Source organism: Zingiber officinale, chromosome 8B (genome assembly GCF_018446385.1).
Source record: "Zingiber officinale cultivar Zhangliang chromosome 8B, Zo_v1.1, whole genome shotgun sequence".
In the NCBI taxonomy this organism is placed as follows: domain Eukaryota; kingdom Viridiplantae; phylum Streptophyta; class Magnoliopsida; order Zingiberales; family Zingiberaceae; genus Zingiber; species Zingiber officinale.
In genome coordinates this window covers 90,308,190-90,335,329 of record NC_056001.1, presented here as the reverse complement: position 1 = coordinate 90,335,329, position 27,140 = coordinate 90,308,190, and the positions used below count along the sequence as shown (strand labels likewise).

General features: G+C 34.0%; 1 protein-coding gene across 3 annotated transcripts; it reads left to right on the top strand.

Annotated features, from left to right (window-relative positions):
- Positions 1–2,485: 2,485 nt before the first annotated feature.
- On the top strand, positions 2,486–26,877 carry LOC122015300 (E3 ubiquitin-protein ligase At3g02290-like). 3 transcript variants are annotated; one of them, XM_042572116.1, is made up of 6 exons: positions 2,486–2,644; positions 2,759–2,931; positions 3,067–3,339; positions 17,937–18,348; positions 25,578–25,687; positions 26,560–26,877. In XM_042572116.1, exons 3-6 carry the CDS (start codon positions 3,220–3,222, stop codon positions 26,584–26,586), a joined length of 669 nt encoding a protein of 222 aa, XP_042428050.1. In that variant the 5' UTR covers positions 2,486–2,644; positions 2,759–2,931; positions 3,067–3,219; the 3' UTR covers positions 26,587–26,877. The 3 variants fall into 3 exon arrangements, with proteins under 3 accessions (XP_042428050.1, XP_042428051.1, XP_042428049.1); XM_042572117.1 differs by having other exon boundaries at positions 2,759–2,949; XM_042572115.1 differs by lacking the exon at positions 2,759–2,931.
- The last annotated feature ends 263 nt before the right edge of the window (positions 26,878–27,140 follow it).

Here is a 27,140-nt window from a genome sequence, read left to right as displayed (position 1 = left end):
TCATTTCACTCCGCTGATTTCGAGGATTGATGTAAGGCTGAACGGGGTTGCCGCACGACGCGCCTTTTGTGGATACATGGTACTTACTTTTCTGAGCGCCGGATGTTTAGTGTGTTCCCGGGCTGTACTGATGTTGGATCGGGTCTTCTTTATCCCAGTCGGGCGAGTGGGCTGCCCGAACGCCCGGGGATATAGTGGTGTGGGTCAATCTTGACTTTGACCTACACTGTAGCCGTGACCTTCCGCGGGGTGGGCCCCCTCATCACCGCATCACTAACAATGAAACAAACACAACGGTGAAAATAATAGTCAAAGAACAATAAAACCGGGGGTGTATTCAATCAAGAGATTGAATGACTTTCATTGACTTTTTTTTAATAATAAACTTTTGTGGAGTTGATTGATTTTTATTGACTTGTATAGAATCTTGCGTAGTTTAAAGATTGTAAACTTTAAGAAAAATTAAAGAAAAATTTAAAAACAGTAAACTAAAAAAACATGAATTAAAAAAAAACGGTAAACTAAAAAAAATCGTAAACTTAAAAAAAAATTAAAGAAAAAAACAAACTTTTAAAAAAAACTTAAACTAAAAAACCGTAAAGTAAAAAACGTAAAAGTTAAAAAAATCATAAAACGTAAAGTAAAAACTTTAAAAAAACCTAAATTTAAAAAAACATAAATTTCAAAAAAAAAACGTAAACTTTAATAATAGAGAAAAGCATAAAATTCAAAAATAATAATAATAAAGTAAAAAAAAAACATGTATAGTTAGTTTTGTAATAGAGGATAATACACCCCTAAAGTAATCTCTATGGTAGAGTGCTGACGTGATCAAGGTGGTGAAGATTCTTTGTTGAATATACGTCGAGTTGGATTGTGTACTATTATATTGGTAGGCTCTGAACGGGACTCAAAGAAATAATCAAAATCGAGGAGCGGAAAGAGAAATGACTTATTCGTAAAAAATTAAAATGATTTGAAGTCTATAGAAATCTCAAGGGTGAGGAGAAGACTTTTTATTTTATATTTAATGTTGTACCAAGTATTTTGGAGAGCTCTCATTGGTTAAAATTTATATCCAAGGAATTCTAAAAGCAAGAATCCATGAAAATCTATTAAAATTTTGGATACCAAAAGATTTTCATAGTTTTAAAAAGTCGAGTTTGAATACCACATGACTTTTTAAAACTCTATAAAAATCCAATTTGGATACCATTAGATTTCTATAGAGTTTATAAAAGTTTAGATTGAATACACCTAGACTTTTAAAATCCACAAAAGTCATTCAAAGTAATTAAAAGTCCAACATTGAATACACCCTTAGTTTGTGCTTGAAAGAATCAATATAATTTATTTTATGATGATTAAAATTGGGATGATTTATTTAAATTCTTTCAAATCTGTAAGAAAAATCATAAAATATTGGCTCTAATACAATATTAAAAATCAATATTGAATATTGGCAATAAGAAAAAATATAGATAAGTAGGTAAATTACATTGTAAGTTTATATATTGATGAATAATAATGTTGATGAAACTAAAATTAATAAATCTTTCTAATTTAATTAGAATAGATTCAAAGGAGAAGAAAGGAGGAAATTGACGTTCAAGATTCATACTTTACATTTTAGAGTCTTATGATTTCTGTAAATAAATTAATGAAAAAGAATTGTATAAGAAATAAAATCTTGGAAAGGGAAAAAATGATCGTTTATTTTTTTTTATAGATTTTTTTCTTAAATTTTAATAGAAAAATATTTTTTTGAGGCCTTTATTAAAATAATTCAACAAAATATATATATATATATATAACAATGATATGTTCACAGAAAAAAACTCAAGGATAGACATATAAAGTCATGACCCATCATTTCACTTTTTGTGGGTCCCATCACTTTATGTGTCTATCCTTAAATTTTTTCTTGAGTTTTTTTCCTTGAGTATATCATTTTTCTATATATATATATATATATATATATATATATATATATATATATATATAGACTTTTATTAAAATAATCCAATCAAATAAATTTTTTTTTGATTTTTATTAAAATAATCTAAGTATATATAATATATATTATATATACATGTCAAATTTAGGAGTCTCTAAAAATTAAGAGCCCTTGACTATTGTCCTCAATGGCATATCTCAGGGCCCTGTATAAGAGTATTTTTAAATGCAAAAGTGATATATTTTTAAAATAGAACAATTTTTTTATGATACTAAAAATAAAGAATATCTCTTCAAAAGTATTAATGTAATTAATCTAAAAGTAGTTCTATCAGACGTAAAAAGAAATCAAATTAGTTAAAAAATCTCAGTAGTAAAGTAAAAATAAAAAATTGAAGGAACTTTCGCAACCCAGACAGTTAATGGATGTCGGATCCCAAAATTTGTCTAAAATTAACAGTACATAAAGAATCGGATTCGTGCCGTGTAAACGGGTCCAATGACGTCCTGAAAAGTAGCTTAATGCGCCATTATGAACAAAGGCCAAATCCCCAGTTTTACTCTCCTTCCTCGTTTTCTCGCCCTCGGCGAAGATTACCGAGGAGAGAGATTTCAACCCTAATAATTTTCCCACGGGGTTTGTCCAATTCCATCTGACACAGCTGATGCTTTCTTAGCTCGTCTTCTGGTAATTTTCATAAAAGGAATTTTTTATAAGTTCGTTTCCCTCGATCTACGATCTCGATGATTGTAGATATAGCTACTGGATTTGTATTTTAAACTTGTTTGCTATTGTAATAAGCTATGTTTTGGATCTCGTTTCTGGAGGCATCACTGGCTCCTAAAATGGGGAAAAAAATGATGGCTAAGAAGGGGATTTGATGAACCAAGCATTTTAATCTCGTCTAAATGCGTTTTTACACCAAAGATCAGTTCTTTTAGGTGGATCGGGGTTCTTTTAATCTGGGTCCTCCGGTATTTGACTACATGGCGGTATTTTCTTTAGTGTATTTGATAGACATGATCTTTTAATCGCGATAATTTTATTGCTCATTTACCGATATTTTATATCAAAATCCAATTATTGCTGAAATTTTATTATCTCTGCAGGCTTGCATCCAATTTCCTTTTCCTTTATTCCCTTCAATTAGACGAGGAGCAGCAAATTTATTTCCCGGAATGCTTGATTTAATCAGATTTCTGAGTTTGGAAACTGGAAGTGTCCTGTTGGAACGAGATTTTTGGACAGGGTAAATTGTGGATATGGGATCTGTTTGTTCTTGCTTTCTTCACCAGGATATGGAGGAACATCCACATTCTAATGCTTTGGCTTTCAGAAATTGCATCTGCCTTAGATATTTGGGTCAACAATTCATTAATGTGGTACACCTCTTCTCAGTGTTGCTAAATTCTTGGGGATCTGCATCTAACATGTTGTTTTTGAGTGTTTGACATAACAATCTAGCCGAAGTGTAGTCGTACATCTTCTTAATTCTCTAGTATTGAACCTTTAAAACACATTAACACTATATTCCTATATGCTATTGGTAAGAAATAGATGGTCAGATACCTAATATAATAATGTCTATGACATTATTCTTACTTGTTTGCAAAATACATAAGATGTGACTAGAAACACAAGATCTAATAGCAGCAATACATTATTTCATCATGAGAGATTCATACTGTGGAAATCAAATTTGTGTTGGAAACACTCTTTTGAAGGGGCTACACGTCAAATTAGGTAAAGCATTGTTGGCTATAAAATAATAAGAAAACTAATATCTAAGAGCAATTAATTTAAGAGCTATTAGATATAGCTCCAATAGATGAAAACGTGGGGATATGTTGAAATTACATAACACATTCAATAAAAAGTTGATATTAGTATGAGGAGAAAAATTAAATCTATTAAAGTGGAAGGTGTAACAAATAGAGAGAGACACGAAAAACCATCAGACAATATAATAAAAGATATTTCATTAATTTGAAGATTATTAGTGGTATTGCCTTACATAAAGCTTATTGGCAATTAACGAGATTCATATAGCCAATCCCAAATAGTTGGGACAAACACAATGCACCTAAAGTTGATGAAATGAGGAAAAATAAGTTGAGATGGTATGAACATGTTCACAAGCGCCCAATATATTCTATTGTTAGAAGACAAATCTATTAGAGAAGAAGCCACACAAGGTATTGGAAGGTCTAAGAAAAAATTAGTGAATATAATAAAAATAATTTCATTTATTTGATTATTACTGATGACATATATAGCTTTGCATAGAGCTCAATGGATGGAGGGATAAGAGTCCTAAATAATTGGGACAAACACACTTTGATGATGATAATGATCATTGTTGGCTATAGGATTAGTCGGGTCCTTTGGCTCAAGTGCCTTGGTGAACTTTGGAGTTCTAAGTTGAGCTTTTATTGATTACTTGTGTTGCTTCTCCCTTTCTATAATCAATTTCTCTCATTGAATCGTTATTGAGCTCATAATGCCAGGTGATTTGAAATTGTGTAATGAATGATCCACTGCTGTATTACTTCTAGTATTGCCACCCTAAATGATTGTTGAGGAGAAGTGGAGAACATAGTTGGATTGTATCTGACAATCACGCTTCACGCATATCCATTCTATTAACTGCCACAGTCAAATTGTGATGCATCATTCATCCATGAGCCCTCATTCTTTATAAAGCAATCAGACTTAATTATAGATCTTTGATGACTAAAACTAAGCAAGTCCAATGAAAAGGTGAACACGCTGCATGAAACTTTTTGACATAATTTAATAGTCTTTTTGACTTATTGCAATTGATATCTAACTTCCTTACACTAAATCAAAGATAAGGATCCCTGCCCAATCAGATTAAGAGGTTTTTGGTTTTTTTATTCTGTTATGTACAACACATTTCAATAATTGTAGGATTTTTTTTTTCATTGTTAGTTAGTGGTCCTTAATAGCATAATGGAATTATATTAGAAGCTTGCTTATTGAGGTTTCATCAACATATACTTGTAAAGAAAAATAATAATGCAAAGAAAATATTGCAGTCATGTTTTTAGAAAGATTCACATAACCTTTTGGTATAAAATATATAGATAACTATGTATATATTCCTTAAAATGAGGTTAGTTAGCAAGGAGAACATTCTAATTAGGAGTTGTCTTCTACTTTACCTTCTTTGTTGGTAATATTGGTCATATTTCTAGATCCTATTAGTATGATGGGTAGTGATGTAAAACTAAAATTGAATCGTTGAACCACGAAGTACTTGAAGTGAAATTGAAGAAGGGAATTAGATAATTTAAAATTTAACAATTGTACATAACTCAACACAATTTCTTTTATTTACTTAAAGCAAACGTAAAAATAAATATTGTAAACAAGGAAAATAGACTAGACTCAATTGAGACTATAATTATTCTCTATTTATTACAAAATTGGAAATGCCATTTGACTTCAAATTATCAAACGGAAAAATCAAATTTAAAATTTATTGTAAATAGGCCGGTCTCAAAGATTTTCTAGTTTGTTTCCTTTCATTGTAAATACGTTAATATGAAAATAATCTCCATTTTTTTTCAATTATTTTTATTTTTAATTTTTAATTTCTTTGTTTGCATTATTCTCTTCAACTGTGGAGATACTTGACTCCAGGTGGCATAGGCAACAATTGCTCTGCTAACTCTATTCAACAATATTTCTTCATTGTTCATATTTTTTAGATGTGTTTTTGAATAAGTAAGAAATAGATGTTTTTTTTAGGGGATAAGGCTTGGTTGTTGTCGTTGTCGTCATTGTCGTCTTTGAATGCGTCATTTCTTTTTGGTTGCCATTGCCAATGGACAAAAAAACATTTGAGATTTTTATAGGAGGAGAATGTTATCCCGACCTTTATTCAAATCATGCGGCGCTAAGGCAGTAATAGGAATGAATTTTCATATCCTATAACAAACTCAACACATAAAGAGAGGCTCAAATTTCACCCAACAAATTAGCATATCCTCTAATTTAAAAATTAAACTTGGGTGTAAATAAGTTGGAAAGTCATGCAAACACCATTGTAACTCATATTTCTCACATTATGGTCTAATAAAGTAGATGTTGGTGCAATCGTCCTCAGGGTTGACCAAATTGACTAAGTTCGGGTTGACTCGAACTTGAGTTTTGATGTTTGACATTATGTGAGAGAGAAGTCAAGTTGGTCAAGGAAGGACCAAATACTTTGAGGAAGTCCATACCGGAGGTTAGGCAACGGGAAGTCCTAACCGGATCATAGACAATAAGAAGTCCTAATTGGGAACTAGGCAATGTAAGTCCTAGCAGGGTTGGACAGTGGAAGACCTAGTTGGGAACTAAGCAACGAAAGTCCTAGCAGGGCTAGACAATGGAAGTTCTAGCGGGGCTAAGCAAGGGAAAAATTCGAGTTGGTCAAAGGTTTACCGGATGCTTGGCGAAGAAGCCTTGACATGTAAAGGTTGATCGGATACTAGGCAACAGGAAGCCCCAACAGGTCACGGATGATTGGATGTTGGGCAATGGAAGTCCTGGTAGGTTGAGGTCGATTGTAGGGAAAAATCAAAGTGGGTCAAATGTTAATTGGACACTTAGTGAAGAAGCCCGGGAGGTTAGGCAATGGAAGACCTAGTTGGGAACTAGGCAATGGAAGTCTTAGCGGAGGTAGGTAGTGGAAGTCTTAGTAGGGCTAGGCAACGGAAGTCCTATCGTGGCTAGGCAATGGAAGTCCTAGCTGGGCTAGACAAGGGAAAAGTCCAAGTGGATCAAAGGTTGACTGACATTTGGTGAGGAAGCCCAGCTTAACCGGATGCGAGGTCACAGATGATTGGATGTTGGGCAATGAAAGTCTCGATAGGTTGAGGTCAATAGGAGAGAAAAATCCATGTGGGTCAAAGGTTGATCGAACACTTGGTGAAAAAGCCCTGGCAAGGTTAACCGGATGCTAGGTAACGGGAAGTCCTAACACGTCACAAACTAGATGTTGGGCCATCGGAAGTCTTGGTAGGTTGAGGTCAGCCAGGCAAGACGTGATTTCAGTCTTGAAAAGGCTGAAATTAGGGTTAGCAATCGATTGATGGGATTCATTAATTGAATGGCAAATCCTAAACCCGAAAGTTCAAGTTTTTCTACTCAAATTGATTGACTTAATTGATTGAGCAGAGTGAATCGATTAGCGAGATCGCCAATCAATTGGGAGAGGGTTTCGCGAAAAATAGATCCGGAATCTATTGGAGTAATGAATTTTTCGCCGCGAATATAAAGGTTCTGAATCGATTAGGGCAATCGATTGGGAGATTTTCACGAAGAGTACAGAAGGCTCTGGAATCGATTGGGGTAATCGATTTAGAGATTGGTGTAATCGATTGGAGGCTCTTCGTGAGAGAACTAAAAGCTTCGGAATTGATTGATTTAATCAATCAGAAGTTGCCAATCGATTGGTATGACTTACCAATCAATTGGTTGGGCGAAAAAGAGCCATTTTGCATGTTTGAACAGTCGGATCCTATCGCATGTTTGAATAGTCAGATCCTATCGATTGGGAAGCATTTTCCTGTCCAAAGACAACCCTAGAAAAGGTGGTTTCATGGAGTTTCTTCCATGCTGGTTCTTATGAAGTTAGAAGCAAAGTGTTGCTGTATTTCCAATTGATCAAGAGGTATTTCCAAGCAACAAACATTCAAAGCAAGATTCATGTAAAGTTGTTTGTATTCAATGTATTACTTTTATTTCTTGTTGTATTCTCGTGCTCGAGTTTATATGAGACTTCTCTGCCTTCGGGAAGGAGGCATTCATAGTGGAGTTGTGAGTGTGAGGAGTGAACCCTTAGATTAGTCACCTCAAAGAGGTGGATACTAAGTAAAATTGAAGGTGTTAGCGATTGAGAGTTCTGCTTTGAGTTTTCCGCTGCCATTCAAGTTCAAAGAAGTGAAGCTAGCTATTCAACCCCCTCTAGCTCATACATGTCCAAGGTTCTAAAATTCACTAGGTGCTAGTCAGACATTAGACCAGTGCCTAGCGCCTAGGCGGGGACTAGACGCCGTTAGGCGGATTCCACTGTATCAATATAAATTATATAATAAATCACATAATATAAATCATATACTATAACTCCAACACAATAACACCAAATTTAAAATGAGTTCAAAATTACACAACTAATAAAATATCACATATTTATTCTACTTCTTCATAATTTTCAACTTGTTCTTCATCGGACACCAACTCAATATCATCATTGTGATCCTCCTATTCTTCTTTGGACGTAAAATCATCCTCGTGAAGTTCTCTTATTCTAAAGCTTCTTTGGGGTTGTAGATTTTCATTTGCTCCACTTGTTTTATTAACCATTTGCCAAGTGAGCTCGAAACCTAGTTCAACTTCATCATCTTCCCCACCATCCACAATCCAACCTTGTGTATTTGAAGCTTCTTTTGCAAGAAGGACATCGACATTTTTTTTTTCCTTTATTTTGTTGTTCAACAATCTACATTAAATTAGACAAATACTAAATTATTCAACCTATTGACATTCAACCTAATTCTTTTTTTATATGAATCTTTAAAAAAAAAGAGAGTTTCAAGTATATCGTGGAAGTTTGCTAATACTTTCAAGTATTAAGATTAACAGTGTGAGTTGCACATGAACTCCAAAAGATCCCAGATCACTTTTCTCTCATCAATTTAGCTGCAGCTATATTGTTGGAGACATTGTTTATTACAATCCGAATAATATTATGAGCTTTTACTTGTTCGACACACTTGTCAATATACTAAAAAATAAGTTCAATTGTACGTGCCTCGTTTGAAGACTCCACTCTAGAAATGTAGTTCCCTCCTTACCATTAATACACAAATTTAAGATGCCTCTTTTTTTTCTATCACTCCATGCATCTGTTATGATTGAGCACCCATTCTTCTTTATGTTTCTTCGGCAGTTGCTTTGTTTTTTTAACTTCAGCTTTTACCGTGGCTTCCTAAGTTGATATTGAGTTGCAGGCTTGAATCTTGGTCCAAATTGACCCATTGTTTCCATTAGTTGCTTGGAGTTATCATTATCAATAACATTGAATGAGATTCCATTTTCATAAACCCATCTGCCCACATATTGTTGAACTTGTTGAGTTCTCTCTTTAAAAAGAGTCTCATTTATATTTTTTTTTAGTGAAACACTTTACTCCCACACGAACTTACATTTTTTAGAGCAATTACCGATGCATATTTATCCATGGGCCAAGTGGGTGAGGTTTTTTTAATCCCATCTATCCCTTTAATCTCAGGACTTTCTTTTTCATCTAGAGAAATAGTCATTCGCAACTTTATTCTTCCACTATTTTGTTCTTCTTTCTGTTCCTCCCTTCTAAAATTGCTATTTTCCACTTATTTTTATCTTCTTGAGATGCTTTTCGACAACTAGATATATTTTCAGGTATATTTCCTATGTGCACCTTGATCCTATACATTCTTCGACATCTTTTTTCCACAACTTACATTGAACTTTGTTGAGGTTTTTAGGATCAATCAACATTCCAAACTCCTATCCGATATCATTTGATTTTCTCTAAAGAATCCCAGATTCGAGTTGAGTGACGGATGTTGTCGAAGGTGGATTGCTTGCCATTGTAATATATTTTTAATAACCTAATTGTGATAACCTGAAAAGTAATTAAGAATAAATTTATGAACTTTGGAATCATTAACAAGCCTAACAAAAAAAAAAATATAATATTATATATAAAATAAGGAAGATATAATTATATATCAAATATTAAGATATAAAATATTTGAATTTTTAGGACCCGAGCATGCTACATAACTCCAAGTAATATCCTTTTAAGTTGATGGAATTGTTGTATTTGATATGATTAAGACTTAAGACCATTGAATTCAATAAATAGAAAAATATAAATCAGTAAAACAAAATTATGAGAATATAAATCTGATTTATATGAATTAACAAAATTTATTAATTTTTTTTAAAATTTTAAATATAAAATTATGAATATAAATATGATTTATATGAATTAATAATAGTTATTAGAATTTTTTAATTTTAAATATTAAATTATCAAAATATAAATTAATTAATAATATTTATTATAATTTTTTTAATTTTAAATATAAAATTATTAGAATATAAATATGATTTATGTGAATTAATAATATTTATTAGATTTTTTTAATTTTAGATATAAAATTATCATAATATAAATAAATTAATAATTTTTTTATAAAAAGATTTAATTTTAAATATATTATATATATATTTATTTATTTATTGGGATAATTTAATTATGATTTATAAAAGCTTATTTGAACTATCGAGTGAGGAGTTGCTTGAATTAAATAAATCATAAATAAATTGAAAAAAACATCACAGTAGCCAATGATGTCGGCGTCGGACATGTCGCGGGAAGCTTTCGGCTGCACTTGATGTGTTGCGGGACACTTCCGGCGTTGCCAGAAGCATCGCGAGACACATCCGGCGCCGCTGGAAGTGTCTTGTGACACTAGCACCAGACGTGTCCCACAACACTTTCGGCGACCTGAGACGCGTTTGGAGGCATCCCATGACGCGTTCGGTGGCGTCCCATGACGCTGGAAGCGTCGTGGGAGGCCGAAAAAATGAATTGCACTGAAATAAATTAAGAGAAAAATTCTTACCGATCGAGCAGAAGCTTCCGGAGGTGAGAAGCAGTCGAACCGACGGTGAGAGGCAGACAAATCGACTTAATGATAGGATTTAGGGCTTTAACGAAAAAAGGAAATTTTCGTGCTTCTCACAAAAGCGAAGCAGTGCCGAAGCTGCCCAGGTGGCTAGGCGGCCCAGGCTGGCTGCTCAACACCTTTTCGGTGCGGTTGGCGGCCACCTAACGCCCCTAGGCGTCCGCCTATCCCGAAATTTAGAACACTGTACTTGTCTAGATATGTAGGATATAAATACATTTAAAGTAGATGTGACAAGAAAATTTGAATTCATAAGTGTAATATGAAAATTAATTTTCTCACTATGTACTTTATAATAATCATTATTCATAATAATTTTATCTTCCGTATTGATAGATGCCATTCTCATACGCTAAGTGGAACTCTTAGTTTGGTATAAAAGCAAATAAAGAAACAAACTTAGCTTGTTGATGAGTGTTAAGATTGGAAGGTAATATGCTAAGTGATTTGTTAGTATTGGTCTTCTAAAAAGTTAAGTTAAAATGTTCTATGATTGCATCATTAAGGGCTTCGTCTAATGTGTCATTGGCAGGACCTAAATTGTCATGAAAGGATTCTTGTAAGTAGAGGATTTTCTTAAGGTCAAACATACTAGAAAGATTCTTCAGGTACAAAATTTTTAATTTTACTAAAAAGTTTTTAGAGTTGACCATGAGTTAAGGTCTTCGGATATTACCTTTAAGATTAAGGTCTTCGGATGTTAACTTTGAGATTAATTTAGTTAAGAAAGATTGCTTTATTTTTACATATTAGGCTATCTCGTAGAGTTTTAGTGAGATATATCTTACACCAATTGTCTTTTTATTTCATGATGATGTATGCCAAATTTTTGTTCGTCTTAATCTCTAGTACTCTCAACATGTTGCTAATAATTTTAGCGGGTCCATTAAGTGTGAGCTTGACAAATCATAGTCGTTTAGTGGAGGATAAGTTAAAATGTCAAAATAATTTTCAATGTCATCTAAGCAATCATGAAATACATTACATCTTAGAGAAATATTTATAACATACACAATTTTACAATAATTATCTAATCTTCTCTAGATATAAGATGTGATTGTGTATGAGTTTACATGTTGGTCATGAAATTAGTAGTGTACGAATAAATATCATGAAATTAAAGTTGAAGTTCACGAGTATAGTTTGGTCAATATCTCTCATTCCTAAAATCTATATCTCTTTGTTACTTAGAGGTAATTATGGTAGTTTCTAAAATATGTGTACAAGTATCCATGATTCTAAAGCAATGCGATAAATATAACATATGAAAATGTAATAAATGATAAACTAATTAAATATATAAGTAAAAGGGGATGTTAATAATGATATATTTTTTGATAAATAATAATTAAACTAAGGAACATTATGAAGATAATGTAATGATATATATAAAATTATGAAAAAACTAGTTAAATGCAAGTGACTTAAAATTACCAACTTAATAAACAAAGAAATTTTCAAAGAGAGTGAGTTAGCAAGTATACTAAAGTGAAGCAAGTCTACTAGAGTAAAGGTGAAGTCATCATCGTAGTGGCTCCTTTAGGGGTGGCTCCACACTCTCTAAAAGGGTATACATCATGGGGGGCATTTGCTCTAGTGCAACAATCCTTTGCATGGGGGAGGTTAGGCACCCAGTGAGGCATTTTGTACCCGTTGGGAATTGACCGCATATTTGAGCAACCATCCGTATAGGTACTAACTGCACCAACCTGTGGGGGCAAAGTGAAGCAAGTCTAGTGTGGTGGTGAAGTTGTTATGTGGTTGGAGCTTGATCAATGGATGGCGTTTAGTGTTCTCATTGTAGTTCCACCAAACTTACATTAGATTAAATTTTCTCTTTTGTAAGTTTCAGATTTAGTGGGAAAAGTTTTGGTTGTTATTGTTGTTGTAAGTTTTAAATTTAGATTAATCTTAACTTTTTTTTTCAATTATTGCTTTCTTTGCTTTTTTTCTTTCCTCTCACTTTTCTTATTGGTATTGTTGCTACTACAACAACATATATATATATATATATATATATATATAAAAGGACTAGAAGGTACACTTTTAAAAATTCTAGACTAAACACAAAGGGTGTGCCGCCAATGCAGGGTCCAGGGAAGAGTCTATTGCACACAACTTTGCCTTGCTCTGCAAGAGACTTTTTTTGAGACTCAAACTCGCAACCTTCGGATCACACGACAACAATTTTGTTATTGCGGCAAGGCTTCCCTTCAAAATTTCTAGACTAAACATAAAAATATAAACATATAGCTAAGTGGTGACTAGCTTGGTATGATGTAGACAACGACACTCAGAATTTGAGTTGCAAATAGGGTAGCAGAAGCAGAAGAGCCTATTAATGACTAGTTTTTTACAAGGCAGGCTCATCTAGGTAGGCCAATAGAGATTATGTGTACCTATCAAAAGGTCGCAATGTAGGAGAAGTTGACTTCAAGTGATGGTATGGTGTTTCCACAAGTGGAGATTATAAGCGAGGGTGTGAGAGAACTTTGATCCAAGTCTAAGAGTTGAGAAGGAATATTTCTGGGTTTCAACATCGATGGCTTGAAACTTGTTCTTGCAAGAGGTGAGCAGAGCAAAAAATGTGGTAGTGATGTCCTTCTCGTAGGCATTGGACTCCAACAAGCTGAAGATGGGCGGGATTGTGTTGGAGCTATTGATAGCGAATTGGCGCTCATCGAGTTTCGCAAGGTGGAGGAAGGTGCATTTGACACTCTTGTCCAATGGGCATGTTGGTGTAGAGGGCATGGATGAGGGGTAGGATAATGCACACCATTGTGATGGAAGCCTTGTTCTCCTTGTAAAGCCATAGGTTGAGAATTATGTCTACGCTATACTTTGTAACAAGGGACCTGACAAAGACACGAGCGATGATAGTGGCAATTTCACATTGAGGGAGGGAGGCACTTTAAATTTTCTTTTTCTCTTTTTTTCCTCCCTAATTACATTTTCTTTTGAATGGTGGTGTTGAGTTGAGTAGGTAAGAGCAACAATATAGGGAGAAAGAGAAGAATGACAGCAATGAAGATGACTGACTATGCGAGAGTTTAGTTTAAACCCAATTAAGGAGGGCAATCATGAGAAGGGTCATGGATATGGGTGACACTAAAGCTTGGAGATGGTGGAGAATAAAAGAGTAACTAATACTGAGATCAACCACCAAGTTTTGCCTCTGATGTTAGGTGTTGCAACATGCAACACTATTATCAAACTGTCAAGTCACCAAAGAACTTAAAATGAAGCGAAGAATATAATTATCTCACAAAGAGGAAAAAGTACAAATTAGAAATTGTATTAGTTTGAAGATGAAGATTAAAGGACTCATAAGAACTTCTGTTATTGACTTTGTTAGTGCAATAATGCATTGAGTGGTTGTTTTCGATCAACATGTTTTAATATATTTGACAAAGAGTTTTTATTAGGTCTACCTTGTCACTGATGTGGGCATGGAGTTTGCAAGGTCTTGGTAAGCATGCACTAGAAGCTCATGGAGTCTATGACTCAACGAGGTCGAATTGTGATGTTGATTTAGTGCAACTAAGTTGATTCAACTCAAGGCTCAAGAGGTCCGTTGGAGTTTAGAGAAGGATGATATAGGACATCCTAGGGGCAGCAGTGTAGGGAGACCAGAGGTTCAACAAATTTGACAGAATAGCAAGAGTTGGAGGACTTCATAGGTGAAAGTGAAGGATGACATGTGTAGCAGGACCTCAATTTGGTGTATTTGAGGGACTTAAGGACTTAATGTAAGGTGAACTTTTAGACAATGTAAAATGGTGACAACTAAAAAGATAGCGAACTGTCAGATATTGTGTTCCTTGTAATCTCTAGGTTCACGATTTCGGGTTAGATAGGTTTTATTGAGAGCCTTCGATTGGGAAACATGCGTTCTTGGTTGTAGCTTAAATATGCGTTTGATCTCAAAGTTTTGTGTGGGCTTATGAGGTGCAAGTCAAGCAAAATAAAAGATTTTGTCAACATTGATGTTTGTTTGTTTTAGTTGATTGGGTTACTTAGTCAACTGTTTGAGTTGACTTATGTAAGTGTTGGACAAGATAAGTTTGGTGCATTGGCTAATTGAGTTGATTGCATGTGTCTTGCCCTATACAAGCTAAGTTTATCGTGAAACTAGCTTCGCTTATTGTATGTGAACTTCACTAATGTTAAAACAAACATTTAGATTAAAGGTAACTAAACTAATTAAATGCATACTTTTGAAGAGACTAGAATTTACACTAACCCCCTCAGGGGTCCGTTAGCAACTAGATATGCAAGATGTGAATGAAAACAAGTATTGATTACTCAATACTACACTATGAATATATATTTTCACATTGAGGATGTTTACCTACCTCCCAATCAATCATTAAGAAGAAGGATAGACCCTAGCCACTTGGCGGTTAGCTATAAGCTGACTCCATGTTTTACCTCTCTTCACATAATCTAGGGACGGGCTTGTGAGAGCCGTTTGGGATGAGCGTAATCACTTTTTGCTATAAAAGAAGAAGGATAGACGCTCAATCACAATTCATCCAATGCTAATCACGACTCAGATGGCGAATAGTGAGATCTGATTCTGATATGAATATCTATACTCCTAAAAATTCTCAATGAGGATCAAATTACAGAACTGCAAGGATGGGAAAGAACCAATCTGAAACTGACAACTCCGTAGTGGCAAGGAATTTAATCAAGAGCAGCATAAGAAATATGATTACAGATGATCCCCTATTGGAAGCATTGATGAAACAAAATCACAGCAATGGAAGAAGTCTTGGAACCTCAAGGAGGCTATCATCATTACCTACAGATAAATCAGCCACATCACTATTACTTCCCAATGGGGGTGGTATGGCAGTTGCATCCACAGGGCCGGTGGCTCCCAGGAAGGAGGCTGCTGCTTCCAGCAAGGGCGACGGATTCCAGCAAGGTGGACACTTCCAGCATAGCTGATGGCTTTTGGGCGAAATCGCAAGAGGGAAAGAGAGGGCTCAGGAGAAAAGAGATGCCAAGGAGAGGAGTGGGAGTTGTGGTGCGCAGATAATTCGGAAAAACAAACAACTTCTCAAATATATAAACTCCTCAAAACAATGCATCTAATTTGGTTCAATCCTAATTTGTCCAATTTAACTCTACTTATATCCCAATTTGAGTCCCAATAAAATTTAATCACTTTTAGATGTTTAATCTTAATATGTTTTTGGTAACATAACATGGGTATCACTGGTCATAGTTGAGTCGACCGAAGATAAAAATTATTGGCTGATAAGATTGTGATCGTACCCAACCTACCTGACCTGTTTAATTGGATGTATAATCAGTCGACTGAGTATATTAGTCAATTTGATGCAAGATTTAGTTGATTGAATTCATGCCATTGAGCGATAACTTATCTTATCACGGTATCAGCCAATTGCATCAGTCAACTGGATGCAAGACTTAGTTAACTGAATTCTAGCCATTGAACGATAATGTTATCTTATTTGTGTATCAGTTGTCAATTGCAATTCAATTGATTGATTCCAACAAGTTATCCAAATAAGCTATTTTATCTTCTATTTGAATACACACTCATTACTATAAGTAAAATATAAGGGGACCTCAAATGCACAACTCAGACACATTAAATATTTGCTTTTATATCTTATATGAGGTTTCTCCACCTCTCTCAAAGGAGCATGGTGTAGGGTAGGAATTTTGGGTTTGGTGTACTTAATGGATTACTAGGCCATGGAGTAAGACCTAGGGTCCGAACCAGCTTACATCTTTCATCTAGTGAATTACTCTGTGTATATAGTTCTTATATTTCCATTGTGCATACTCTAATCACAATTGAAAAAACTAACTTGTATCTTCGCCTTGCATTAACCTAAGGCATTAACCTAAGCAAGAGGAAAATATTTTATTTACAGTTAAAGCGCTATTCACCCCCCTTTAGATGCACAAATGGTCTAATAGACTTGACTCAAAGCGAAATGGGAAGAAATATTTTAAATAAGAAAAATATGCAAGACTTGATTGTGATTATAATTATTCTTTCTTTATTACCAAAATAGAAAATGCTAATTGGATCCAAATTATCAAATGAAAAAAAAAATCAAATTTAAAATTTGTTAGACACCTATCTTTATTTTTTTCTTAGTTTGTTTCTTTTTATTGTAGATATGCTAATCACGAATTAATTTCTAATTTATTTTCTATTAATTATTGTTTTTTGCTTTATTCCTTTCCTTGGATGGATTATGGTGTGCGTAAAGTCTATGTACAAGTTCACTTCCATATGTCACTAGTGGTTTTGGCTTTATGTTGGAAACATTGTGAAGCTTGATAGAAAAGTTTGTTTTCCCTTATTCCATGGATGATCTGTTTGATTAAGATTCGAGAAATCCTAGCTTGCCTTCCATGAGGCGCTTGTACTTGGGATAATCAATCTTGAATTAATTTCTAATTTTTTTTCTTTAATTATTGTTTTTTCTTTATTTGTTTACTTTTTCAATTATGGTGTGTGTAAAGTCTATGCACAAGTTCACTGCCATATGCCACTAGTGGTTTTGGCTTTATTTTGGAGAAATATGAAAGCTTGAAAAAGAAGTTTGTTTTCCCTTTTTTTATGGAGGAGCTGTTTGATTACGATTCATGAATTCCTTGCTTGTCTTCTATGAGGCATTTGTATTTGGGCTGAAATTGAGTCCGATGAGGATGCATATTATAGCAGGCAAAAAGGTGCAGACAAAATCTATGTCCCTTTTACCTTCAGAAGTTTCAATTCAAAAAGAGGACATCTTTACCATTATCTGCTGGCAGGCATGAATAGCCTAATGTTGTGTAGGCCCTCCAGGCTACTCCTGTTGCAATTGGCTGGTACTAGACGGCCATGATTTACATGTTCTTCAGTAAGATACTGGAATTACTACTTGATATGCTGATAAGAGAACTCTGTTTAATTGATTGTCAGCCTATTCAAGTTATATTTTGAGTTGATGCTTGTCCAAAACAATTTAAAGGTACAAAAGGAGTCTTGAGTGGAAAGGGCAATGTTAATGAAAGCAATCTGTGAAATTCATGTTTTGTTAGGTCATGCTTTTGATTAATGTTATTGAGTTAGTTTTTGAAATCAACTACTATACATTTCCTGTCGTTATGAAGAAGTTGAAATGTGTTTACCTATATTTGGTCCATTTCTATTATTGAGAAAGTCTTGTTTTTTTCCATTTTATTTTTTGCAGTACATTGCTTTATTTCAAAGAGGAGTGCATGCCGCTACTTCATCTGTGCAGGAGAGAATTACTTTTGTATCTCAAGCACCTACTGTTGATGACTCTATTCCTGATACATACCAGTCTCCTCCCAGGCCAATACCTTATGATGATCCGAGATTTTCTCGGCCTCATCATGGAGTTATGTCCAACAATAAGTTCCTTAGCCATTACCATGAGGAGTCTGAATCATGTAGAAGTAACAATGTTTGTGAGACAGAATCATCGAGAATGGAAAGCAAATCTAAGTCAGACTTTGACTCACGATCCAAATTCTGTATACCTGAGTCTTCATTAAAGAACACTGCAGAAGCCAGAAAAGAAGTAACTTACCTCTTTCCTTCTTCTGAAGAGGAGGATGTCTGTCCAACATGCCTTGAAGGTAGATTTATCAATCACTGTCTATAGTTTATTTTTATCTAAGCAATTTGTTATGAATTTTTGAAACATGTTGCCTTGTTGAGGAGAGAGATTGCTTTTTTCTTGTTACATAACAACCTAACAAAAGTTCCTTGCATAGTCAAAAGGTAATCAAATGATATATGTTTTCCCATTATCTCAACTATATACTTTTTTGGACTTGGAAAGCTTTTGTCCCGCTTTTTATTATACCACAGATGAATCTTCTTGTTCTTTGTGAGGGTCAAAGTATTAACTTCTGTTCAATTTATGAATAAATTTGGCAGGGTACTCTATAAGTGGTTTATGTTCTAAAATTATCTAAGTTTTGCTTGAATAGATAGATTTGAAACACCATAACCCACACAAATGACAACGAAAAGAATATGTTGATTTACATCTCTTGTTCTATATTTTAAGGGATGGGGGGGTTGCTATCTTATCATTGAATGGAGAGAAAAGAAGAGAAAATGACAAAATTATTCTTTGATTTTGTGCCCAGATATGCAGGGTTAAATCAGTCTTTTTGTTACTTTTCTTCTTTTTCTCTCCATCCACTTTTGGGTGGAGGAAAAGAGCTTCAAATTACTTCCTTCTTCCCCTTGCCTTTTGTTTTTCTGTCCCAGTAGACAATTGGATTTGATTGCTTCCTCCTTTCTCCTTCAGTCCACTTTTGAGCAGCCAAAAGTGTGGAAAAGAGCTTCAAATTGCTTCCTTCTTTCCTTTCCTTTTTTTTTCTTCTTCTTAGTGGACAAGAGGATTTGATTGCTTCCCCCTTCCTTTTCCACTACTTTCGCTTCCTTTCCCTCAAGTAGATAAGCTTTTAGGATTTCTTGATGAGTGGAAACATACTTCTTGAGCATGTTATGATTGCAAAAGGATGAGATTTTGATGTTACCTTTTCTTTAACGCATGTAGAAATATTTAACTTTGAGCATGCTTTATTTATTTTGACTGCAAAAAGACACTCCTTGATTAGATTAAACAATCAAATTATTTCATTTATATTTTGTTTTGCAATTCACCCTAAAATTATGGGCTTTTATGCGTCTTATTTTACTGCTAACCCATGTTTGTTGCTTAATAAGATCCATGGGTACTTTTATTAGATAATCTGGGATGTAATGCTACTTATGCTCATCCTTTTCTCAATAGACATATCAAATATATTAGGTCTATCTATTCCTTAATAAAAAATACTCATTGTCTTAGTATAATAAAATTGACATAAGTGACTTCAAACTTGTTTTATATCATGTAAACCAAAGATCCCTAATGGATATACAATTTCAGTTTCATTATCATGTTAATGTTAATTGAAATTCATGATGAGTTTGTTGTGAAAGTGGTTAACTAAATTTTACAAAATTATTATCAGATTATTTTTTTTAATTAATCTATTTTCTCTATCATTCCAAACTTTCCACCAAACATAGTGAATATAATTATCAATATTTAGAGGAATAATTCATCCTAATTTGGAACTTCTCAATTGTTATAGGTGTTAGATTTAATAGGGATATTTGTTTAGTTGGTTTAGTTCCAAATTGATATAAGTGCAATACACTATTTTTCTTTCCTAAATTCTACATGGCATCAAAGCCATGCATTAGAATCTTTAGTTTTCTTTAAAGAGGTATTCCCCTAAGGGAAGGTTGGCTGCCTCCCCTCATCTGCATCTTTTCTTCTCACTCAATTCTCTCTCCATTGCACGAGCCATCCACCAAGCAAGCAAGCAACCTCCTTCACATGAAAATAGGAGATTGCACGTGACCCCTTGACAACTGTCACCTCAAGCATAACCTACACTTGCACTTTCTTTAGCCTTTCCCTTCACTTCATCACGAGACCATTATAACACTAGTCTTCTATTAAGGAAAAAGTGGTTCCTTGTTGTTGTTGATAGACAAGCTTGACCTTGGAGCTTTATGTAGACTGTCAATGTCATAAGCCATGTGCCAAGTCGAGTCAAAGTGACCTCAGTAGATTGAAGGGCTGAGTTGACTGAGGAGTTAATGAAAACAGTATACTCAGAGAACAGAATGTATGACTTTGTTCTGGCGCCAGTTATTTGAAATGGGATTCAGTCAGATGGACACTACAAGAGTTGAAGCTTGTCCTGTCAATTGGCCAATTCATTATTGATCGAGTAACAAAAATGATTTTAGTTGACCAAAGGTGCTTAAAATGTAGTTGTTGAAACCTTGTTTATATAAGCCTTGAGTGTCCTTTTGAGAAGATTCTTGTACAAGGCCTTCCCTGCCTCTTGAAGGTGGTGATTGATGAAGAATTTCAAAGAGTGTCTTACAAGTTAGTAGGCCACGAAGTAACTCCAACGAGTCTGAACCATGTTAAATATCTTGGATTAGCATTTTGCTTATCTTATTTATGTTTGTGTACATCATTTTCATTGCAATCTTTGATATTCAGAATCCCAATAGCATTGATTTGCTAACATTGTATAAGCTTTGCATTTGCAAGATCAAGATAAAATTTATTATTTTCAGGTTATGGCTATTCACCCCCTTCATCGACCCTAGCACTAACTGCATTTGAACTAGTTGAATGGAAATCAATTTTAGTATTATTATTAACTAAGAGAAATTGTTGAAGAATTCTCATGATCCACAGTAAGCTTGCTTGTTTATATTAAGCAAAAGATGAGTAGTTGTCAATTTTCATGAGTCATAGCAAGGTTGAAATAAGTGATCGTTGATCTCATGGTGAAAAATTATGACTAGGTTAAGCAATTTAAGAGAGCAACAAAGACACTTATGACAGCTTAATAAAATTATCTAGGCCTTTCGAAGGCTCTGTCTTTTCTTACTTTCTTATGAAGAATCCTCAGTCCTTATCTAAGTATACCAAAGGTAGAACGGTAACTGGCTAAGGGAGAAGATGGAATTGTTTGGTTTCTCTTTTGCTCAATAAAACTTGTGCTGGCTAAGTAAGGCAAACAAAGTTGATGACTGTAAGACCTGAACAGAACTAGGGTAAGAGTTAAAAAGCCGACAATAGTTCTTGTTGTTCTCTACTTGGTAAGACTCACTGGTGAGACATAGAAACTAAGGAAAATTATCTTTCAAAAAGGCTTAGATTACCCAAAAATTTGAAAAAAAGAAAACAACAACGCCGTGATAAGAGAAAAATTTGGTATCAGAGCCTATTACGACTTTGGGAACTTAACGTATGCTTTCTATTTCATCACAACTAAGAAAGTTAGAATATTTAGACTTAGCCCTACAACCAAGAACAATAATTACTCTTGATCACAGTAAACATAGTTGTTATATCAGGGTAAAAGCATATACTCACTGTCTGCACACAGACAACACACACTTGAATTCCATTACCGACTTAGTAATTAGTTTAGGACTAACTTTAGAAAATCAACAACATACTTTAGTCCACAATCTTGAAACGTTTACTACAACTTTGGTTCAATATAACCAGATCTTAGCTGAAGTCTTAAGAAATCTTGATTATCTAAAAGCCACTCAGAAACCTTACAACGTACTTTACAAGTGGACAATCTTGCTAAGAAAAAGGAGATCGTTCAAAAGATCCAAAATTCTGGTTCAGATATTGAATCCAAAGCCTTGTTACTACAATCAAAGGAATGGATTGTAAGTAACAAAACTCAACATTATGAAAAGCTAGATGCTCTTCATAAACTACTTGAAGAAATCAAATATAAATGAACAAACTTAGATTTGAGAATACACACTACGAAGAAGCCTTGGACGCCGCTGATATGTGGTGGAACATTTCCCAAGACAACAGTCTTCTCTTTCTATGAAGCCAAAACCTTGACAAATCAAATAAAATTTTCTCGTCTGCATGAACGTGAACTTTCATTATGACATATACAAGTCCAACCTCGAACTGCTAATCATTTAACAACATTAATCTAAAATTGCTATTGCAGTCACTTGTCATCATTATCACTATGCAGTGTTTGTCCAACCTATTTGGGACTGGCTGCATAAAGTTTATCCATCATAACTTGTTCAAAAATTTACTTCCTAAAGACTTTTAGATGTGTAGAACTGGAGTCATGAGATCATGATAACATTGTTTAGGAGACTCAATTCAACACATTATTGGTTTTCTTCCACAACTGAAATCCATTTTCTGTAGAGGCCTTAGCTATTTGGCATCTGATTGACAGATTAAAGAGAAAACATGGAAAACAGTTTTTTCTATTAAAAATTCCAACCAATCATAAAACAATTTATATCATAAAATAAGTGATGACCATTCTCATAAGCGTATTCAAGAGAATTCAGAAGTGAGTTGATATTTTCTTGGCTTTTAAGTAGATTTGTTGAATCTCATCTCTTTCATTGACATGATAATCCCATATCGATTGAGACATACTAGATCTGGTATCAAAGTTTATGCAATTTAAGTTTGAAACCGTTGACTTAGGATTGTGAAAGTTAACTCTAGGAGATTTAGTAGGATGATTTTTTGGTTGGGGTGTTAATTTCCTGATTTAAAAATTTCAGAGTGAGGATCAATTCTGCTCTAAATGCTTGCTATGAATTATTATTTTGAAAAAGATATTTGATAGTTTTATTGGGCGTGTTTGGAGGGAAAAGTTTGAAAAATGCAATTGAGTAATTTTTTCATGTGAAAAAATAGATTATATGAAAACATAAACTGATAAATAATTAGAATTTATTTAAGAATTTGCATTAGATATCAAGAATTTTCAGAAAATAATGGAACATGATCTGCATAAAAAATTGAGTCCAAAATCCTTGGTGATCTTTAGTTAGGATGATAGTGGAGCATTATGAAATCATTTTAGCTAGTTTGATTGTTCCAAGGCAAAAATTAAATTCCATGATAACATAAAGATCTTTATTTGATATGATAGTATGTGATAGCTACATTCAAAGATTATTGTAGATGTGGAATCTGAGGAGACCTGTTAATAGAAAACATGGGTAAACATAAAGACAAAAGGTAGAGAAAACCTAGACATTTGGTATTATTTTCATTCAGCTTTCTCCTCATGTAAAACAAGGAAGGGCCTACATGTAATGGTTCCATCTTTCTTTGTCATCCTCCTAAATATCTTCTTGGACCCTGTCTTTCTTTCACTTCCCTCCCTTCAGTTCCCCTCCCTCTAAGTAAACATAGTCAAAGAGAAATCTTCATTAGGTTGAAGGGAATAACTGAACTGCTTACCATTGTCTCATGGTTGATCTTTGTTGCTATCACTTATTCGTTGTCATAGCTGCACACTGACCTCTTCATTGAATCACCAATCAGCAAAGAGGTTGTCAAGTAAAAGAGCAGGTTTTGATTGTTTGAATGGTCAGGGAAGATAAGTTTCTCTGGGTTTGAGAAAATGTTAGGTGGGCCTGGTTTAGTTATGGGGTAGTAGGTGGTTTTGTAAGCCATATGATTAGATTATATATGGTGTTTAATTTGTTAAAGTGGAGGGGGATACATGGACCACCCGTGTATTGGTGAGTAGTTCCATTCCAATTTAGAATCTTAGGGGAGGTGGCGTTGGATTGAGAGAGACGCTTGGTGGTGAATAGCCTAATCAAGGTTATTTCAAAAAATTTATTAGACTTATCTAAATGCAATTAGATTATATATGGTGTTTAATTTGTTAAAGCGAAGGGGGATACAGGGATCACATGTGTATTAGTGAGTAGGTCCATGCAAATTTAGAATCTTAGGGAGGTGGTGTTGGATTGAGAGAGACACTGGGTGGGGGGTGGGTGGGTGGTGAATAGCCTAATCAAGGTTATTTTGAAAACCTTATGAGACTTATCCAAACACAATAGAAAAATGTTTGAATACTTAAACAAATGTTATGGAAAGAGAAAAATGCAGCAGAGATAAGTGTTTTTAGAATTTCTTTTAAGGACTTAAAATTGAATTTAAAATATCACGTTGAAATGCCTTTTTTAAGTATGAAAAGAATATTTAGTTGAAATATGGGTTTTGAAAGACTTGAGTAATAGAGATAGAAAAAAAAATCGTGCAGGTAAATAGGAGATATAAAATCAAAAATAAATTCACACAAGTGTTTTATGTGGTTCGAAACCAGAAATTCTTACTTTACGGCCTATGAACTCATCAGCTAAGTTGTCCCTTGAAAACTACTATACTTTCTACTTTTTGAAGGCCTCCAACCTTTTTACAAAGTTAGTTACAACAGATTAATAATAAGAGTGAAAGCAATGAAAATCAAAAGAAAGGACCAACACGAATGATAAAGCAAAATGAAAAACTACAAAATAGAAATACTTGTTGTAGATGAAAGAACCCTTGAACGCCGTATAATCTCACTGTAGATGGAGTATTTGTTGTTGTTTCTTGAATGCAGTAGAACATACAAGGGATGTTCTGTTCGAGCTGTCATTGCTCCTCTTGGAGTTTGTCATTGCTAGGCAGTGCAGTGCTTTGTGAAAACTTGTTAGAAAGCATTTGGAGAATCGTTTTGGAAGTTTTTCCAATCCAAAAATAACTATTCTATGTTAAAGTCCTTTTTTTGCTTATACTTGATAGATATTTCTTATTTCCTTCTTGTTTTCTTCTTTCATTTATTTTTTGAATTTTCTATATATATTTTGGATGTTTTTATTGGAAATTTGATGAATATACCTAATCATAGATAATTTTTATGCTTATTATGTCTATCACCTCCTTAGAAAAATCCTACGTCTGCCTATGTGGTTGGGAAATCCATTTACATTGTGTGACTTGTGAAGTTGGGTCACTAGGTTGATTTTGCAATATTACTATGAAAAACTGATACATTTGAGTGGAGAAGGTAGGTACATTCTGGACAATTCTTTGATTCACATAGTATCTGGATTAGAATTAAAAAGTAAACTCTAATGCCATATTGGAGAGATTATGTGATTTTTTTCAGAAATTTGTCTTTTTTTTGGCCATGTGATTGTGTTGATGGGCAAAATGAATTGACTTCGTACATATAAATGACCTCAAAATGAATTGACTTCATACATATAAATGACCTGGTATTATTATTGGTATATCCTTAGATGGAATAATGAAAAAAATATCCACATAGAGACTTCAAATAGTGGAAATATATAGTTTTTTGTTGTTGTTTTGTTTATTCTAGTTAAATAAAAGGAAAAAAGTTAATCTCTAATTTTATCATTGATATTAATGGTTAATATCCTTACTTCAGCCTGATTGATATGATTTCTGCAGAATATACTTCCGAAGATCCAAAGATAATAATGCAATGTTCACATCATTTTCATCTTGGTTGTATATATGAGTGGATGGAGAGAAGCGAAGCATGTCCTGTTTGCGGCAAGGTAACTAGTTTGTGTTATGAATGATTGTTTTAGTTAGCCATCATTTAGATTTTCTAGACTTCAGCATTGATACCTAGAATTCTGCACTTCCATTCAGAAATCTAGTTTATGGTATTTTTTATTCAACACGACCAACATGCAGAACTTGGTTGTCACTTACCCAGAAAACAATTGTTGCAGTATTTTATTCAACTTGCAACTTTTCTCTTGTAAATGATAGCTTGTGAGTCCTTATGAGTCTTGCAGCGAACTACTCTTAAAAATTAGAAGCTTGACTTGTCACAACCCAGATCCTTGCAAACTATGAAAATTTTTTGTGCTCGACTACCCACTAACATCTGTGGCTTCTTATCAAAGTACTTAGGTGACCTCTTTGATATCAATCAGCCCATCATGATTGACATGTTTTTATTTTCATATATATTTCTTGGAGGAAATGAATTATTCTTAGTATAATTTCAACATTTAAAAGACGCGTTTTCTGTCAAACAATACCTTATACCATTGCATTGTTTTTTTGGGAGATACCTGCTTTATTCTGAAATAAATGAAGCATGAACACTTTGAGAAGATCTTTCTGCTTCCTATCAAATGAGGTGTTCTGTCATTTCTTCTGGACCTAATTTTTGCTGTCTCATGTGGGAAGTATACCGAAACCAAAGGGAGAAGCATGATTCAGTTGCTAGTTCAATTACGGCTAACTAGATTCCTTTTTCCTGCAGACTTAAAAATATAATTTTCTCTTTATTCTCATCAAATAGTGTAGTAGAAATTCTGTTCATCTGGTTATAATGGAAAGAAAATTGTTATATATTTCAAGAGTGCCACATTCTAATTATAGTTGCTTATGAAATTCCATTTCCTTTCAACAGATGATGGTTTTCAAAGAAGCAACATGACGTTTCCATTTTTCCTTGGTACTATATGTATCTTGGGTGAGTGTGTCTACTTCATATCTTGAAGTTTGTATATATTATATCCATGCCATTCTGTTGGCATACTTTCGCTTTCTGAAGGAACACATCAAATCTGACTTGTCCACGAGGCTTTTTATGGTTAGATTCTTGTGTTACAGAAGTATACGGGATCAGACAAGCGTTGCCTCAAATTGTACAGGAAAAAATGTTGATATCATGTAAAATGGTTGATGGTGGAATGCAATTCTATGATAATATTCACATTATGCTTTACCTAGTCTTATACAACTCTGCTACTAATAGTCTTCTTAAGAGAATCACGTACAGGTGGGCTCCAAACGGTTTCCTATTTTGGTAAATTGACATTGTGTGTTGGTTTGGTGCTGACCAGTACCAATTGGAGAGAAGAAAAGCCTGTTTATCACTTGTAGAGTTCTATGAAGAAGTCTTGGCCGTTGACTGGAGGAATGTAAAAAGAACACACATCAGAAAAAGTTGTAGAAAGGAAAATGCACAGCCTTTTCTTCCACGTCTTT

What these genes read in the sequence shown, in the direction of transcription:
- LOC122015300 (XM_042572115.1), top strand. Translation starts at nt 3,220, where the DNA reads ATGGGATCTGTTTGTTCTTGCTTTCTTCACCAGGATATGGAGGAACAT. An exon ending in GTCAACAATTCATTAATGTG is followed by an intron (nt 3,340 to 17,936) that starts GTACACCTCTTC and finishes TATTTTTTGCAG; the next exon opens with TACATTGCTTTATTTCAAAG. An exon ending in CATGTCCTGTTTGCGGCAAG is followed by an intron (nt 25,688 to 26,559) that starts GTAACTAGTTTG and finishes TCCTTTCAACAG; the next exon opens with ATGATGGTTTTCAAAGAAGC.